Here is a 20,483-nt window from a genome sequence, read left to right on the forward strand (position 1 = left end):
TTATGTAACTCTGATTTATAAATTTTATAAAGTAAAGTTACTTTCCTAGTTTGTAAACCACCATTACTTTGGAACTAGTGAGCGCTAGATAATTTTACTGCTAAAAGAGATGTAAAAGTGAGTGACAAGTAGGAAAGGTTGACTACTCTGGGCTTATCCATCCATTGGCTGGGCCCCTACTGAGATTGTTTCGACAGTGCGATTTGTGTTGCAGGTGCTGAGCGAGTTGGACCTGGTGACCAAGGAGCAGTGGCAGACGCCGGCGTTGGCACCCATGGTGGGGGTGGGCGTAGGGGTGGGGATGGGGGTGGGCATGGCACCGGCTACGTGGCAGCTGACGCGGCCCCCACCCTTCTGCCCCGAGGTCATCGGCGACGCGCCGCCAGTCGCTCCGGAAGCCTACACGGTCAGCCACTAGAGCCTAAACGTATCTCAGCATTTGACACGCTAACATCATTACAAGGAAATGGAGTTGCGACATGAACTCGCTTGGGAGGCCTGCGTTCATGATGTAAACCGAGAGCACTTCGCAATACCATTGCTGCATGGGTCGTTCGAATGAACAGATCACTTGTTGTTCAACAAAGTTTATTTGATATGTTTCGGGCATAATTCATCTTCCGAAAGTCATACAGAATGTCTTCGTACAAAGTATAGTGTCATCGTACATTCCCACCATCAATATGATATTCTGAAGACGAGTTACTTCCATACTGTGTGAAATATTCTTTGTCGAATAAGTAGTGATCTGTTCATTTCAAGTCACTCATTCAGCGGTGATATAAGAAATGCTCTCTGTTTATAATTACGAATATAAGGGTTTTCTGCCTGTTCACCTAGTAAGTTGTAGGGTTTCAGTTAATCGTGTTAGTTGTAAATTGAATCCTGTTGACGTGGTTATAAGTTCTTTGACTTATTTCCTATTATCTAGTTATGACGTTATTGGCCAACATTACTCTTTACTTAATGGGCATGCTTTTACCGACTTAGCTATCCAAGCCTCAGAGCTTCAGTTCTGCCAGTATCTACGTTCTAGAAAGTGGTGCTGAATAATGGAAAAATCTAAATAATTAGTTGATTGTTTCTGTGGCTTTCGGACACAAGTATGAGAGCTCTATGCACAGAACAGGCTTCGTTACTAAACAGAACTGACCACGTGCCCGATACTAACAAGTGTTTCTCCTACTTTCCAAATATTAAAGTTGATCAATTACAAAATTTGAAACGCAGCTTTAAAATAGTGACAGTACAAATTAATAGTAGTTTGTTTTATTATCGTTTGGCATGTAACACACTCTCTAACAATGCCTAAGCTCATCCACTCTTCTGTTAACAGTTAAGCTCATTTCACAGTTATGCTGGAGTAAATATTGCTGCATTACCTTTCCATATACACTCCTGGAAATTGAAATAAGAACACCGTGAATTCATTGTCCCAGGAAGGGGACACTTCATTGACACATTCCTGGGGTCAGATACATCACATGATCACACTGACAGAACCACAGGCACATAGACACAGGCAACAGAGCATGCACAATGTCGGCACTAGTACAGTGTATATCCACCTTTCGCAGCAATGCACGCTGCTATTCTCCCATGGAGACGATCGTAGAGATGCTGGATGTAGTCCTGTGGAACGGCTTGCCATGCCATTTCCACCTGGCGCCTCAATTGGACCAGCGTTCGTGCTGGACGTGCAGACCGCGTGAGACGACGCTTCATCCAGTCCCAAACATGCTCAATGGGGGACAGATCCGGAGATCTTGCTGGCCAGGGTAGTTGACTTACACCTTCTAGAGCACGTTGGGTGGCACGGGATACATGCGGACGTGCATTGTCCTGTTGGAACAGCAAGTTCCCTTGCTGGTCTAGGAATGGTAGAACGATGGGTTCGATGACGGTTTGGATGTACCGTGCACTATTCAGTGTCCCCTCGACGACCACCAGTGGTGTACGGCCAGTGTAGGAGATCGCTCCCCACACCATGATGCCGGGTGTTGGCCCTGTGTGCCTCGGTCGTATGCAGTCCTGATTGTGGCGCTCACCTGCACGGCGCCAAACACGCATACGACCATCATTGGCACCAAGGCAGAAGCGACTCTCATCGCTGAAGACGACACGTCTTCATTCGTCCCTCCATTCACGCCTGTCGCGACACCATTGGAGGCGGGCTGCACGATGTTGGGGCGTGAGTGGAAGACGGCCTAACGGTGTGCGGGACCGTAGCCCAGCTTCATGGAGACGGTTGCGAATGGTCCTCGCCGATACCCCAGGAGCAACAGTGTCCCTAATTTGCTGGGAAGTGGCGGTGCAGTCCCCTACGGCACTGCGTAGGATCCTACGGTCTTGGCGTGCATCCGTGCGTCGCTGCGGTCCAGTCCCAGATCGACGGGCACGTGCACCTTCCGCCGACCACTGTCGACAACATCGATGTACTGTGGAGACCTCACGCCCCACGTGTTGAGCAATTCGGCGGTACGTCCACCCGGCCTCCCGCATGTCCACTATACGCCCTCGCTCAAAGTCCGTCAACTGCACATACGGTTCACGTCCACGCTGTCGCGGCATGCTACCAGTGTTAAAGACTGCGATGGAGCTCCGTATGCCACGGCAAACTGGCTGACACTGACGGCGGCGGTGCACAAATGCTGCGCAGCTAGCGCCATTCGACGGCCAACACCGCGGTTCCTGGTGTGTCCGCTGTGCCGTGCGTGTGATCATTGCTTGTACAGCCCTCTCGCAGTGTCCGGAGCAAGTACGGTGGGTCTGACACACCGGTGTCAATGTGTTCTTTTTTCCATTTCCAGGAGTGTAAATTTATCGGGTTTCACTGTTCACGGATATCATTTCGTATCAGTTGAAATATCAACACGCTTCACCAACAAAAGTTCCTGACCAGCAACAACGGTGCATTTTCTTCCACAAATATCATAAATAATTCCGCGCAACTTTCCGCGAATAATCCGAATCATAAATTACTTGTACTCTACGAACCGATTTAAGACCTTCAACTCGTAATCATATCTTTAGCCAATTCTTCAAACAACGACTGCCAACGACTGCTTCTTGCGGAGCCCAAACAACAACTCTAAACTCACATACTACATACATTATATACCAGTACATGCGCGCAGCCAGTAGCACTTGGGCACTGTTGATGTTATATAGCAAGACAATGCTCCCGCCAGAGAAAAGGCTCCCTCATCTTCGAAAATTCCAGAAACCAGCGAAGTTTGAAGAGTACGATTTACTACGTCATAACTCCAAAGATAGCAGTACTACTTCCAGTTCCCGAGTCTCAGTGTTACAGGGCCATCTTTTTCACATGTCTTGTCGTATCTCTGATTGTCTAGTTTCTGGTACACTTCTTAGTCGTATTTTCATGGTTGTCCCATCGCTTGGTGGTCTGTTTCCGTGGTGGTGCACCTAATATTCATCTTGGGGCTTTAGTTTGGATTATTTGAAGTGTGTAAGTGTTGTTTTTGTTAATTATTCCCCAAGCTGTACAGCGACATGTGATTTTTAGCAGAAAGGTGGTTTCTGGTGATGGCCACTTTGTTTCCACTTTCATTTACTTATTCCGGAAGGAGAGAATGGAAGACCTGACTAGTCCAGTACTTCATGTTTTCTTATTCCAGACATGTAGGTGTACATTTTGCTTTTTGAAATTGCTAAATGAACTTCTAACTGGGTTATAAAGCTCATGGAACGGACCAGCGGATGTGACAGCTAAGGATATCTCCACAATAGATACCAAGGTACAACACTGTAAGTTTTAAATCCGTTTTAAATGTATCATACAACTTATAATTACTTAGTTTTTCGAGAGGCTAGTTATAAATTTTTTAGTATTTTATATAGTTATATACATTTTCCAGAATTTCATAACAGTCTTACCATGTTGTAACTACCATGGGATTTTAGACTAAGATCAGCGAAAGTACTTAAGCTACTAGTTGGAAGCAGTTTTATAAATGCTTCATGCATTCTGACTGACCAGGTATATTGACCAGCAATAACGCCTGAAGAACGTTGAGGTAACACATAATCGGGTGAATACCCGGTGTGGAGGCTTGTCACAATGAAAGCAGTGGTAGCACCACACTCTGCCTCCGGTACACAATTTCTGATGTGAAACAATTGCTACCACTACACGTGGTTGAAAATACTACTATGGAAAATCCTTTACAAATCATTTGCTGCCTACGAAGTCCTTCCTGATTCATGCAGAGCGAGACTTAGTACCACTTGGGATGGAGAAAATCTCATTTTACCCAGAGTTGAAGCCGACTGGTACCGATGTTGCGACCAGGACCAGAAATATTTTGACTTTCATTAATGAAAAGAGGGACAGTACTCAAAATTATATTAAAGTATTTCACCGTTATATACGCTGACGGAAAAAATCGCGACTTCAAAAAATAATAATTGCAGAGAATAGAAATTTCGGGAATGCGTTTCTCTAGGCAACAAATTTAAGTGAGTAACATTACAAGATCATAGGTTAATGTAAGAGTGAAATAAGCCATTGCAAATGTGAAGTACTGTTACATTAATAACCGGTGTAACGACCAGAACGTTGAGTGCAAGCGTCCGAACGTGCATGCGTTGTGTTGAACAGGTGCAGGATGTCAGTTAGTGGGCTGGAGTTCTATGCCGGCTGCATTTGATCGAGCAAAACAGGGACGGTTAATGTTGTCTTGGATGACGCTGGAGTTGTCGTGCGATGAATCTCACATGTGCTCGATGGAGGCAGACCTGGTGATCGAACAGTTCAAAGCAATGTGTCGACACTCAGTAGAACATGTTGGGTTGAAACAGCTGTATGTGGGCGAACGTTATCCTGTTGGAAAAACCCTCTATAATGATATTCGTGAATTATAGTGCAGCAGGCCAAATCACGATATTGAAGCACAATTTTGCAGCCATAATGAGTGGTCCTGGTGTCATATGGAATCACACCCCAGACCATAACTCCAGGTGTAAGTCCAGTCGCACACAGGCCGTTTGGTTGCAGGCCCTCAAGTGGCCTCCTCCTAACCAACACACAGCCATCATTGGCAAGGAGGCAGAACACCAGCTTTAAGGGGCTCCGGAAAGGCTCAAAAATCATGAAAAGTTCAATTTTTACTTTTTTGCGTTTTCTGAATCTGCAGACTATTACCTTTTAATAGATATATAATTTATTCAATTCCGAAGACTACAACTATTTTTAAATTTTTTTTTGAAATGTGTTCTACATGGGCGTGACCCACTGTGGCGCTGTTAAACTGCTGTCAAATGGTGTTGTTATTAACGTCCGTGTTCATCAGGTACATTTTAGTGATGTGAGATGCTGTAGTGCAGAAATTTGAGTGTATTGGACACGTACAGAAGCGAATTGGAACAAGACTTCGGCGACTGAAAGCTTCGTACAAAAAACAAAAACTCGGTGATGGTAAAGGGTTGGATGGGAAGGGAAGGTTAACTGACAGTGTAATTGACATAATACAGAACTATTATGGAAAGGCTATTAGGCAAAATACACAAAGTGTCGACGAAATGAAGAAGGCTGTTTGGGCTCTTTTTTTTTCATACTTCTTCAACCGATGAAAATCCCCAACATAGCTTGTGTCCCAAAGAAGAAGACAGTTGGTGTAAATATAACAAAGGATTGCTAACTGGTGAAGTGTACACTCATAAGCATAGTCTGCCTCATGCAATAATGGAGGTGATAAAACCTATTTTCAGAGACTTAGCAGCACCTGAACTGTTGAAAAAGTGTATTCACGGAAAAACTCAAAACGCCAATGAAAGTGTAAATAGTGTTATATGGTCGAGAATCCCCAAGACTGTATTTGTTGGAATAGAAACACTTCACTTCGGTGTGTATGATGCTGTTGCGACTTTCAATGATGGCAACATTGTAAGGTGCAAGGTATTTAGAAATATGGGAATGAAGATAGGTTCTAACATGGTACGAGCGATGCTTGCTTTAGACAAGGAACGCCTTCGGGCTGCAGACAGGGCTGTAAAGAGTCTAGAAATACAAGCAAGAGTAAACAGGAGGAGGAACAAGAGGAAGCTGGAGGAGGAGTTTGCAGAGGATGAAGATAATCCATCCTATGGACCTGGAATGCACTAAAAAGTTAATCCAATCTTTGTCGCTCGATTCACAAAACTTTTATTTTCTCATACTAATTACATGTTTTCTAAGGATCTTCCAAACATATTTGTTTCAAACTTTCAGTAAATGTTACACAGTACCTTCTGCATAATTTAACACAGCCTTTTTCCAAAAAACTGTATATTTTTGAATATATAAATAAAAAATTGCAAAAAAATGTTGTGAATTTTCATTACAATTGAAAAAAATCATCTTTAATAACTGAACTAAAATTTTGTAAAATCCCTTTGTTAAGTTGTAGCCCATATTCCAATAAATAATCTGTAAAAAGTTCAACTTCCTACCTCAAATACTTTGTGAGGAAAGATGTAATTTATAAGCGTTATTTTAACATTGCAAGTATAGGGCGTTCCGGAGCCCCTTAATCAGAAAAGACAACAGACCTCCCCCCTCCCCCCGTAATGAGCTCTCACTTGACACCACTGAAGTCGTGGACTGTGATGTTTTGGAGTCAGTAGAATGCACACTGAAGGACGTCGGGCTCGGAGCTGGCGTAGATGTAACCGATTTGTAACAGTTTATTGTCACTGTGATGCAAACTGCTGCTCGAATTCCTGCTGCAGACGCAGTACGATGCGCAACAGGCATATGCCGAACACAATGGTGTTCCCTCTCGGTAGTACCACGTGGGCGTTCGGAGCCCCGTCTTCTTGCGAGCGCAAATTCTCGTGACTGCCGCTGCCGGCAATCATGTACAGCGGCTACATTCCTGCCCAGTATTTCTGCAATACAGCAGAAGGAACACCCAGCTACTCGTAGCTCTATCACACTACCTCGTTCAAACTCAGTGAGGTGCTGTAAATGGTGTCTTTGTCACCTTAAAGGCATTCTTCACTAACAACACGTCCAATTTAAAAAGTAATTAACGCTCACGACGTTTGCTTCGTGTATTTCCATTCTCATAGAGGAGCTCTCGTGCAGCTCTTACACGATTGGCGCGAAATGTAAATAGACGTCATCTTTCAGATGTAGAAAGGTAAATCCCATCTTTCTTGTTCTTTCGTTTCACCCTCTTTGGGGTACGCTGGATCAATCATTTCTTTGTGCGGTGTTCTTTTTTTAGGGCCCAGTATTTCTTCATTCTTTCTGATCTTCTTCTACTCCCTTCTTCCGAGATGAAGGGTTTGGACTTTTGTGTAGATTTTTCTTGGAACCTTATGTTTTCATCTTTAGTAATTAATTTAGCTGTTCGATCAATAAGTGAATTTTCTGAAACATTAATTCTACTAGGTCTTTCTCAGTTTCTTTAAACCAGTTGGGTTTCGTTTTGTGGCTACGGAAGAAGTCAAAGATTTGTTTAGTTAATCTGTTGGAATTCATTCTGAGAAGATGACCATAAAAATTTATTCTCCTTTTTCGCATGGAATCTGAAAGTTTTTCAATTTTCTTGTAGAGAGTTTCATTTTTGATGTATATAATCTTATTGTCTTGAAATTTTGGCCCTATGATTTTCTTAAAATTTTTCTTTCCTATAGCTCAAGTTTCTCCATTTGGCCTTTGAAATTCACGTTAAGTGTTTCTGCTGCATGTAGTGCTTCTGGCTTAATCACTGTCTTGTAATGTGTAATTTTGGACCACCAGGAAAGGGATTTTTTGTTGTATGAATTTTTTGTTAGTTTGAAGGCCATTTCAAGTTTATTTTTTCTGGATTCCATTGCTTTGCTTTCCCCAGCATTCCAACTAATCCATTCTCCGAGATATTTGAATTCTTTTACTATTTCAATCTTCTGTTCTTGAACTTTGAGGTATTTACATGAGTGCTTGATGTATGTCAATATCTTAGTTTTCTAAGGAGATGTGAAGACCTATTTTAGCTGCTTGTTTCTTTAGTTCAAGGATTTGCTCCCGTGATTCTTCCATTGTTTCAGCAAACAAGGCCATATCATCTGCAAAAGCAATGCAATTTTCTTTAAGGTTCTTCTTTTTGCAACCCAGTCTTATACCACTCTTAATATTTGTGTTACATTCTCTGACTACTTTCTCAAGCGCACAATTGAACAGCAACGGTGAGAGCCCATTTCCCTATCGCACTCCCGTTTTTATTTCAAAGGGTTCCAATAATTCTCCCATAAATGTAACTTTCGAAAATGTATTTGTAGGGGTCGCTTTTATAATATTAGTTGTTTTCTTATCCAAACCCATTTCTTCCGGGACTGATAATAGAGATTCTATATCAATCGAATCATATGCTTTTTTTAAAATCAATGAAGGAGATTACATATGTCTTTGCCCTTGATTTTTGGTATGCCATAATGTTTTTGAGGTTTAGTATTTGTTCCGAACATGATCTACCCTTTCTAAAACCTCCCGGGTATTCCCCGATTTGCGGGTCCAATTGCGGCTCTGACCTGTTCAAAAAGACTTTAGAAAGAATCTTGTACGTTATATCCAGCAGTGATATTCCTCTGTAATTGTTGGGGTCTGTCTTCAAACCTTTCTTGTGGATAGGGTGGATGAGAGCTGTTCTCCATTCTGTGGGGATCTCTTCTTCATTCCAGATTTGATCGAAAACACACTTAAGGGATGTAACTGCATTTTTGTCAGCCTCTTTCCATAGTTCGGCCACTATTTGGTTTTCTCCGGACGCCTTGTTGTTTTGAAGTTCTGTAATGACCTTCTGTAGTTCTTCAGTCGTCGGTGGTTCTGAATCTGGCTTCTCACGGTTATTTGGGATGGATTCAAATTTTTCAAGGATGGGTTCACAATTCAAGAGTTTCTCAAAGTAGCCTGCTAGTATTTTGCAATTTTCCGTGTTATTGTGAGCGATGGTCCCATTTACATATCGAAATTGGAGGGTGGGTGCTTTGTACCTTGATAACCTTTGTTTGAAAGTTCTGTAAAAGCTTCTTGTGTTGTTTTTAGCAAATTCTTCATCAATTTGGAGGAACAGCACATTGTACTGTATGAAGCTGTAAGCCAACTGTATATGACAATTCGTCCCACCTTTCGTTTATGTCGCAAAACTCTTTTTTGTAGTTTTTCCTTCATTGTATTAATCCACATGCGTAAATCTAACCAAGAGAATAACTTTCGTTCCTATGTCGTTTGTTTCCATTATACACTCAGGATTCACCTACCGAATGAAGTCACTGCCTGCTATAAGGAGATATGTGTTATCTTGAGGGGATTGGAGATTTTAATCATTTCCTAAAATTGGCATTTGGTTAATCGGCCATACAACCAATTCACTAATCATGCAGCGCACACACACATCAGTCCCAGTAAGCTTAAAGTTGTCAGTCTACTTTCTTTGGCTTCAATTTAAAATCATTACGTTTACGGACCTATCATTTAAAAATAGAGCACTTATGTGGTAAAACGACATTTAAATTCCGGGATGACGAATTGTCATATACAGTTGGTTTACATATTTATACTGTGATACAATGTGCTGTTCCCCCAAACGTGCTATTGAGAAAGAGAGAGATATTTGTGCCCTACTGCCCAGTAGTGTTTTAGCTGCTTTCAGCCGTGAGGCAACATAAAATATTCCTAATACGCCTCTGAATATGAAGATGGCCTTTGAGGCACGGACTGTTTCTCTGTCAAGAGGAGTTGCAAGTGGGCAGTGCATACAAGTTTATAGTATATTTTTGAAATGAGCAGCCATACTTCGTCACGAGTTTTTTCCTCTGCTTTGGATGGTGACACAATTTGTCAAGAACCCATTATGTTTTTGCTTACTTTAGTAAGCTATTATACTCAGTGTTTGTCAGGAACACTTAGCCTGGCAGACAAAATGTTTTTACCAATAAACCATTACCATTTTTTATGGTCGGACGGACTTAAAACTGTTGGCGCTAAACAGCGTAATAACCAGCGTCGTTTCTCGATATCATGATACTGGTTCAGGAGGAGTTACTCTTGTTAAAACGAAAGGCAAAGACCATGTAACTAAAGCCACAGTCATAAAAACTTTCACGTATAACCTCGAGTAGATCTATTCATACAATTGTTATGAATTAACAGTATTAATAAAACGCTGGATGGTATTAAGATGGCTTGTTGATCGCGGAAATAATAGTATGAGCCAGACACCCAAAGACACTTTGAAATGGTCGTCGAAATACGTTGAGCAAGAATCCAGACACCGTAAAAATGTCATTTTCCTTTCTATTGTTTCATCACCTAAACCTGAGGGTAAGTCCCTCAGTGGACCAAAGGCTTCCCGTCTATCAGCATACAAAACACACGATGTTGAAAATATGGTGCACCGTGAGTGCGTCTCCGCAAACACTCCATTCCCCGAGAGATAAGCATGTGTCATTAAGCAGCGTACGACACGGAGCTGCGTGGAACCACTTCTCCCCTTCTTGGAGTTCTAATGGACATGCGTCATGGTCGAATAGTTGGTTTGACTGACCGCAACTTGTTTTTGGCCACTTCCAGACACTGTTTTCCCACTCATCCTACATTCCCTTTGCCACCCATGACACCATAGCCAGAAGTGGATTTTAAGAACTGCGGTATTTTCTTTGTTGACTATTTCTGCTGTCCTGCCAGCTTCCTCATTCCCCTCGATCGTCATGTGTCCAGGGACTCAACAGAAGGCCACAGCTTCCTTCTGCCCGTGCAAGAGGTGAATAGTGTTCTATACTATTTGAACTGTTGTATCTGCCAGGAACATTTGCTATATAGCCTGCAGAACATTTAGAGTCTGTGCAGACAAGAAACTTCCGCCACCGAGAAGACTCAAGTGCTCTGTATTTGGTGTTTAACCATTTTAAGTATTAAAAAGCTTATTCTTTTTCGAAGTTTTCAGTAATTTAATATTTCTATTACTGTTAAAATTTTAATTTACTGTGACGTGTTGCTGCTTATAGTTACACTACTGGCCATAAAAGTTGCTACACCACGAAGATACCGCGCTACAGACGCAAAATTTAACCGACAAGAAGAAGATGCTGTGATATGCAAATGATTAGCTTTTCAGAGCATTCACACAAGGTTGGCGCCGGTGGCGACACCTACAACGTGCTGACATGAGGAACGTTTCCAACCGATATCTCATACACAAACAGCAGATGACCGGCGTTGCCGGTGAAATGTTGTTGTGATGCCTCGTGTAAGAAGGAGAAATGCGTACCATCACGTTTCTGACTTTCATAAAGGTCGGATTATAGCCTATCGCGATTGCGGTTTATCGTGTCGCGACATTGCTGCTCGCGTTGGTCGAGATCTAATGACTGTTAGCAGAATATGGAATCGGTGGGTTCAGGAGGGTACTACGGAACGCCGTGCTGGATCCCAACGGCCTCGTATCACTAGCAGTCGAGATGACAGGCATCTTATCCGCATGGCTGTAACGGATTGTGCAGCCACGTCTAGATCCCTGAGTAAGCAGATGGGGACGTTTGCAAGACAACAACCATCTGCACGAACAGTTCGACGACGTTTGCAGCAGCGCGGACTATCAGCTCGGAGACCATGACTGCAATTACCCCTGACGCTGCATCACAGACAGTAGCGACTGTGAAGGTGTACTCAATGACGAACCTAGGTGCACGAATGGTAAAACGTCATTTTTTTCCAGGTTCTGTTTACAGCATCATGATGGTCGCATCCGTGTTTAGCGACATTGCGGTGAACGCCCGTTGGAAGCAGCGTGTATTCGTCACCGCCATACTGGCGTATCACCCGGCGTGATGGTATGGGGTGCCATTTGTTACACGTCTCGATCACCTCTTGTTCGCATTGACGGCACTTTGAACAGTGGACGTTGCATTTGAGATATGTTACGACGCGTGGCTCTACCATTCATTCGATCCCTGCGAAACCCTACATTTCAGCAGGATAATGCACGACCGCGTCTTGCAGGTCCTTCACGGGCCTTTCTGGATACAGAAAATGTTCGACTGCTGCCCTGCCCAGCACATTCTACAGATCTCTCACCAATTTAAAACGTCTGGTCAATGGTGGCCGAGCAACTGGCTCATCACAATACGCCAGTCACTACCCTTGATGAACTGTGATATGGTGTTGAAGCTGCATGGGCAGCTGTACCTGTACACGCCATCCAAGCTCTGTTTGACTCAGTGCCCAAACGTATCACGGTCGTTATTAAGGCCAGAGGTGGTTGTTCCGGGTACTGATTTCTCTGGATCTATGCACACAAATTGCGTGAATATGTAATCACATTTCAGTTCTAGTATAATATATTTATCTAATGAATAACCGTTTATCATCTGCATTTCTTCTTGGTGCAGCAATTTTAATGGCCAGTAGTGTATATGTACCTAACCTACAAAACAGCTGTTATTTCTGGGGACTGGTGTAGCTGACGAGACGATCTGAATGCCGACAGCAAGATGGGTGGTGTGATCCAGACATGGTGGACGGCGTCGCGGGCGGCGGCGCGGTGGTGGCGACACCACACGGGACCATCAACCTGCGCCTGCGCGACCGCGTGCGCGTCGAGATGACCGTTGACCAGGCCATCCGCATCGTCAGCCTAAAGGTGACCGCCACAACTAGGCTGTTTTCTATATCTGTACTGTGCAAGCCATCGCACTGTCTGTGTCAGAATTTACTCATATAATTGATGCTGTGAAGATAAGATAGTGTGTGGGGGAGAGGAGTGGGGGCGGGGAGGAAAGCTTCTCGTCACCTGTTTTGTCCCTAAGGCACAGCCCAATACGTTCCTCGTTCGTGAATCCGAAATACCATTCTGTACCTTATCTAGAGCACAGTAGATACAAAGTACATATTTTGTAATTTCAATTTTTCTGCACTATGCTCTTAGTTTAACCTTCTTGACAGTTACATTTTATGAATTTAGTTGAGATTTCATGTTGTTGTTGTTGTTGTTGTTGTTATGGTCTTCAGTCCAGAGACTGGTTTGATGCAGCACTCCATGCTACTCTATCCTGTGGAAGCTTCTTCATCCCCCAGTACCTACTGCAACCTACATCCTTCTGAATCTGATTAGTGTATTCATCTCTTGGCCTCCGTCTGCAATTTTTACCCTCCACTCTGCCCTCCAATACTAAATTGGTAATCCCTTGATGCCTCATAATATGTCCTACCAATCGATCCCTTCTTCTAGTCAAGGTGTGCCACAAATTTCTCTTCTCCCTAATTCTATTCAGTACCTCCTCAATAGTTATGTGATCTACCCATCTTATCTTCAGGATTCTTCTGTAGCACCACATTTCGAAAGCTTCTATTGTCTTCTTGTCCAAACTATTTATCGTCCACGTTTCACTTCCATACATGGCTACACCCCATACAAATACTTTCCTAAACGACTTCCTGACACTTAAATCTATACTCGATGTTAACAAATTTCTCTTCTTCAGAAACGCTTTCCATCCAATTCCCAGACCACATTTTATATCCTCTCTACTTCGACCATCATGTTATTTTGCTTGCCAAATAGCAAATCTCCTGTACTACTTTAAGCGTCTCATTTCCAAATCTAATTACCGCAGCATCACCCGATTTAATTCGACTACATTCCATTATCCTCGTTTTGCGTTTGTTAATGTTCATGTTGATGTTCATCTTATAACCTCCTCTCAAGACAATGTCCAATCCGTTCAGCTGCTCTTCCATGTCCTTTGCTGTCTCTGACAGAATTACAATGTCATCGGCGAACCTCAAAGTTTGTATTTGTTTACCATGGATTTTGATACCTACTCCGAATTTTTCTTTTGTTTCCTTCATGCTTGCTCAATATACAGATTGAATAACATCGGGGAGAGGCTACAACCCTGTCTCACTCCTTTCCCAACCACTGCTTCCCTTTCATGCCCCTCGACTCTATAACTGCCATCTGGTTTCTGCTCAAATTGTAAATAGCCTTTCGCTCCCTGTATTTCACCCCTGCCGCCTTCAGAATTTGAAAGAGAATACAGTCAACTTGTCAAAAGCTTTCTTTAAGTCTAAAAATGCTAGAAACATAGGTTTGCCTTTCCTTAATCTATTTTCTAAGATAAGTCGTACGGTCAGTATTGCCTCACGTGTTCTAACATTTCTACGGAATCCAAACGGATCTTCCCCGAGGTCGGCTTCTACCAGTTTCTCCATTCGTCTGTAAAAAATTCGTGTTAGTATTTTGCAGCCGTGGCTTATAAAACTGATAGTTCGGTAATTTTCACATCTGTCAACACCTGCTTTCTTTGGGATTGGAATTATTATATTCTTCTTGAAGTCTGAGGGTACTTTGCCTGTCTCATACATCTTGCTCACCAGATGGTAGAGTTTTGTCAGGACTGGCTCTCCCAAGGTTGTCAGTAGTTCAAATGGAATGTTGTATACTCCCGGGGCCTTGTTTCGACTCAGGTCTTTCAGTGCTCTGTCAAACTCTTCATGCAGTATCATATCTCCCATTTCATCTTCATCTACATGGAATTCATCTACATGGAATTATTATATTCTTCTTGAAGTCTGAAGGTACTTTTCCTGTCTCATACATCTTGCTCACCAGATGGTAGAGTTTTGTCAGGACTGGCTCTCCCAAGGTTGTCAGTAGTTCTAATGGAATGTTGTCTACTCCCGGGGCCTTGTTTCGACTCAGGTCTTTCAGTGCTCTGTCAAACTCTTCACGCAGTATCATATCTCCCATTTCATCTTCATCTACATCCTCTTCCATTTCCATAATATTGTCCTGAAGTACATCGCCCTTGTATAGTCCCTCTGTATACTCCTTCCACCTTTCTGCTTTCCCTTCTTTGCTTAGAACTGGGTTTCCATCAGAGCTCTTGATATTCATACAAGTGGTTCTCTTTTCTCCAAATGTCTCTGTAATTTTCCTGTAGGCAGTATCTGTCTTATCCCTGGTGAGATAAGCCTCTAAATCCTTACATTTGTTCTCCAGCCATCTGTGCTTAGCCATTTTGCACTTCCTGTCGATCTCATTTTGAGATGTTTGTATTCCTTTTGCCTGCTTCATTTACTGCATTTTTATATTTTCTCCTTTCATCAATTAAATTCAGTATTTCTTCTGTTACCCAAGGATTTCTACTAGCCCTCGTATTTTTACCTACTTGATCCTGTGCTGCCTTCACTACTTCATCCCTCAAAGCTACCCATCCTTCTTCTACTGTATTTCTTTCCCCCATTCCTGTCAATTGTTCCCTTATGCTTTCCATGAAACTCTGTACAACCTCTGGTTTAGTCAGTTTATCCAGGTCCCATCTCCTTAAATTCCCACCTTTTTGCAGTTTCTTCAGTTTTAATCTACAGTTCATAACCAATAGATTGTGGTCAGAGTCTACATCTGCCCCTGGAAATGTCTTATAATTTAAAATCCGGTTTCGTAATCTCTCTCTTACCATTATATAATCTATCTGAAACCTTTTAGTATATCCAGGCTTCTTCCATGTATACAACCATCTTTTATGATTCTTGAACCAAGTGTTAGATATGATTAAGTTGTGCTCTGTGCAAAATTCTACCGGGCGGCTTCCTCTTTGATTCCTTACCCCCAATCCATATTCACCTACTACGTTTCCTTCTCTCCCTTTTCCTACTACCGAATTCCAGTCACCCATGACTATTAAATTTTCGTCTCCCTTCACTATCTGAATAATTTCTTTTATCTCATCATACATTTCTTCAATTTCTTCATCATCTGCAGAGCTAGTTGGCATATAAACTTGTACTACTGTAGCAGGCGTGGGCATCGTGTCTATCTCGGCGACAATAATGCGTTCACTATGCTGTTTGTAGTAGCTTACCCGCATTCCTATTTTTTTAATTCATTATTATACCTACTCCTGCATTACCCCTATTTGATTTTGTATTTATAACACTGTATTCACCTGACCAAAAGTCTTGTTCCTCTTGCCACCGAACTTCACAAATTCCCACTATATCTAACTTTAACCTATCCATTTTCCTTTTTAAGTTTTCTAACCTACCTGCCCGATTAAGGGATTTGACATTCCACGCTCCGATCCGTAAAACGCCAGTTTTCTTTCTCCTGATAACGACGTCCTTTTGAGTAGTCCCCGCCCAGAGATCCGAATGGGGGACTATTTTACCTCCGGAATATTTTACCCAAGAGGACGCCATCATCATTAACCATACAGTAAAGTTGCATGCCTCGGGAAATATTACGGCTGTAATTTCCCCTTGCTTTCAACCGTTCACAGTACCAGCACAGCAAGGCCGTTTTGATTAGTGTTACAAGGCCAGATCAGTCAATCATCCAGACTGTTGCCCCTGCAACTACTGAAAACGCTGCTGTCCCTCTTCAGGAACCACACGTTTGTCTGGTCTCTCAACAGATACCCCTCCGTTGTGGTTGCACCTACGGTACGGCTATCTGTATCGCTGAGGCACGCAAACCTCCCCACCAACGGCAAGGTCCATGGTTCATGGGGGGGGGGGGGGGGGGATACCTGTGGTAGCACACGCTAAAGAACAGCGCACGTGCATACACTAGGTTTGTATATTCTGACCAGTAACGAGACAGTTGACCATCACAGTTTGTGTTCAAAATGACCACTGGCAACGGCAATACACCCTTGCAGTCTAGTATGGAACGACTGCTACACATGTGCTAGCCTTTCAGAGGAGTTATCCGAGCAGGTTGCAGTAATACGTCGTTGTATATCATTGGGTGTAGTTGGTATGTCCTCCTAGACAGCCTTCCCCACAGAAAAAAGTCTGCAGGTATCAAAACTGGGGGATGGGCCAGCGAAGATACAGGTTCTCTGTGTCGAGTCCAATTATTTGGAATTAATTTGTGAAGACATGCTGTAATATTTCGTGTACAATGGGCTGGGCAGTTCTCATGTTGTTACCACAGGTTCCTCCTAGTCAGAAAAGGAAAGTCTTCTAGCACCCGAGAAAGATGGTTTGTTAGGAGGCTGCGATACTTGTGCACATTCAGTTTTCAGTCTATGAAAAACGGGCATATGAGCTGACAGTTCACTATCCCGTACCACATGTTTACACTCCATGGACGCTGACATTCCACCTCACGAAGCTAACAGGGAATGTCAACAGACCAGAAGTGCATGTTTCAGCGTTTTACATGGCAATGATTGGTAACTGTGGCTTCATCATTAAACAAGACACATGATACATCTGGAGTATGCCCATGTGTAGAAGTTCTCACGATGCTCATAATAATTCCCACGCAGTTCTTGATGGAGAGAGATTTGATAGGGATTGAACCTATGTCGATGGAGAATGCATAGGACACTTGCCTGGCTGATCCCTCTTCCTGATGTGATTGTGCGTGAACTAACATGCAGATCAACTGCAACAGCAGCAAAACATTAATTTCCCCCTCTTCTGTTGTCACTTGTTTCTTTCTGTTACGTTGTCTAGGTGTGACACTACCACTATCAAGTAACTGGTTGAAGTGGTTGATAGATAACTAGCGGGACAGTTGATGTCTATTGGGATATTTTACTGCCTACACTGTTCACGAACGAACTGCATTCATCTTACACTCTCGATACAACATGAACATGTTGCCTTTTTCTGCATTGGTAAATGTCATTGTGCACTCACCACCTATTACTTGGACTGTCACACACTGACTAACAAGTTGCAGTGCACTCAAGGAACACAGAAGCACACCATAAGCAAACATAACAACATTGCACCTAGCAACAACGCAGTTTAAATGGCACAAACAGTTTCAGTGTGGAAACTTTGCACAATGCAGTATCTCGTAAACGACTCGCATTAGGCTCCTGTGACAATCACCACTGACATTCTAATTTCCTTACTTCTAATTTGTTAATGTCAATATGCAGTGTTATATTTAAGAAAGTGTATGTTTCCACAAAAAATCACACTCTAAGTATTATTACAATCTGTTTATTGAATAATAATACGAGCCCCTGATCACCAATCAATTCTGTGAAAACCACACATCCTACATCTACACATCAATAGCTCATTCCATTTCCACAATATATGTGGTACAATTTTTCAGATATTAACCCTGTATATAGTCGAAGGGATGACACCACACATGCATATACATGTTTTGTATTGATGGAAAGACAGTGTGTTCTACAGACATGGTGACAAGACGAAACTGTCATGTTCCTACTAGTCCTGAGTAAATGAGAAAGCAGTATATTGTTCCGAATTCACATTACACAAGACTATGAGACAAGATGATACCCTTAACACTTGTCATTGAAGTATTACAAATAAGGTGTGCTACACATTTTACAAATTAACTAGCAGTATGTACATCACATTCTCAAATATAAGATTCTGAGATGGTGTAAACTGATTGGAATCTATTCCTTTCGTAAACTGGTAGGTATATTCATAGGAATATAGGGAGAAAAAAGTCCTATCACCTTTTGTCGTTTTATGGTGCTGGAGTGTGATTTGCAAGATGAATGCAGATGAAATGCAGATGAATGCAGATGAAATCACGAGAAGTTCGTTTATAGAGGATAAAAATTCTCCAAGCCCAGCTTTGGTGGCATACAGTTATCTACATAACTTAGATTAACAACTAATGAGAGTAAACACAGGTTGGAGAGACCGCATGAACACTGCTCATATTACATACTGCCGCTGTGAAATTGGTTATGGATATAGCTGCTGAATCGCAAGAGATGCTTGGTAGCTTTATCTGACCGACTGTGAGCGTTTGTCATGGTTCTTTGGTTTTAGTGTTTAACATTTTACAATCACATATTACTGTTTTTAAAAATAAGCTACTATACTGTTGCTACGAATTGAAATTGATCAAAGCTAAAATGAGTTTTCTAACAAAGTACAGTAACAGCCTCGAGTAGACAATACATGTATTATCCATAAGCGCGATGTTATTGTTATTATTATTATTATTATTATTAATGAACTGAAGAAATAAGTTTTAGACTCAGTCTGCACCACACTTCGTAAAGCAATTATAGCACACGACTGAGATGTGTTTGACCTCTAAGGATCTAATGCAAACTGTTGTCTATCTGTCTAATATTTAATGTGAAAATCGATTATACAAATTCGTAATGCTGGTGTACTCGTGCAAAAAAAGTATTCTGAAATGTTTACTACAAAGATGCATAAGTATGTATTAGGTTAAAATTGAGGGCCATAGTCTAGAGTGTACATATTTTGTCAAAATATTCATCTTAATTCTACTTAAAACGATATCAGAGTCATCCACACATTAAGATGACTCTCCACGCAGGGTAATTACCAACGTTAGCATTACCTCATACTTCAACAGAGATGTCGGGGTTTGGGATGTACTGTTCACCTGGGAGAGGCATCTCAAATTTTATAGACATCAGAAGTGATAGTGTAATAAACATACATCAATGAATTTTTTCCCTCAGTTCGTCTTTTGGTGTGTAGAGTAACACACAAAAACATATGCACATTGCTTCTTGTTGCTGAGTCCACTCCTGCACTCCACCCTTGGGGTAGCCATGTTACAGCACATACAAAATAGTGTAACTGGGCTGGGAGTTTATAATTGGATTACAAGTCCAATGAGATTTAGAAGGTATGACCGCAAGATCATGGGACTGGGGGAATTGTCAACTTGATCTTTATCCAGAGTCTTTAGTTATTGATATGAATAACTGTCACGAACAAAAAGCATTTTCTGTTTCCAGACCTTTCAATCATACTGCTATGACAAAACACAATACTGTGTTTTTTCCTACACACATGAAGGCTTACATTTACCACCTTACAAGACAGTAAAGAAAAATTCAGTAATATCTTAACAACAGACTTCTCCTCTCAGCAGAATCAGGCACTGAACTTGACTCTGATATTAGCCGGATTGTGCCTCTTCTTCAGTGACACTGCTGTAGACAGTGTCCAATGACACATTAGAACCAGGAAAGGAGGATTTGTGGTCAATCACAAAGTCAAACGCTTTAAACTTTACGATTAAATTGTAATGAGTATCAGTAGGAATGTATTTGTTATTAAATAATCAATTTGCTTAATAACACTGTATGTTGAAATCCAGCAGCTCACAGACCACCTCAACATACATGAGCTGTGTAATAAAAATACTTGTAGAAGGTTTTTAAGGTTGGCTGCATACTACGTTTGGTGTCTGCTTTGGAAAGCACACAAGCCTCTCTACTTCCATGTGTGGGCAATGCTGCTGGGCAGCTGTCTTTTAAAATGCACTGTGCAAGTCACAGGTGTGCTCTTCATGTTGTCTATGGAATGCTTGGCCATAAACCTGTCTTCCGCGGTTTCCAAGTTAAGGCAGGCCGACTATGAAACTCTGGCTGTGTCTGGGCGGCGTCTGCTGGGGCTTCCGATTTGCGGAGGGTCTTGTGTACGCGGAGGTGTCGTCTGTGTCTCAAGCGATGACGGCACAGCCAACTGTGTGGTAGGCTGTACCTGGCACACA

General features: G+C 42.2%; 1 protein-coding gene across 1 annotated transcript in view; it reads left to right on the forward strand.

Annotated features, from left to right (window-relative positions):
• Positions 1 to 20,483, forward strand: part of LOC126157993 (uncharacterized) — a 61,991-nt gene that overhangs the window by 19,658 nt on the left and 21,850 nt on the right. Inside the window, exons 2-3 of the mRNA XM_049916412.1 lie at positions 215 to 406; positions 12,474 to 12,626. Coding sequence (XP_049772369.1) covers positions 215 to 406; positions 12,474 to 12,626 — 345 coding nt within the window. The remainder of the gene's footprint in view (positions 1 to 214; positions 407 to 12,473; positions 12,627 to 20,483) is intronic.

Source organism: Schistocerca cancellata, chromosome 2 (genome assembly GCF_023864275.1).
Source record: "Schistocerca cancellata isolate TAMUIC-IGC-003103 chromosome 2, iqSchCanc2.1, whole genome shotgun sequence".
Taxonomy (NCBI): Eukaryota; Metazoa; Arthropoda; class Insecta; order Orthoptera; family Acrididae; genus Schistocerca; species Schistocerca cancellata.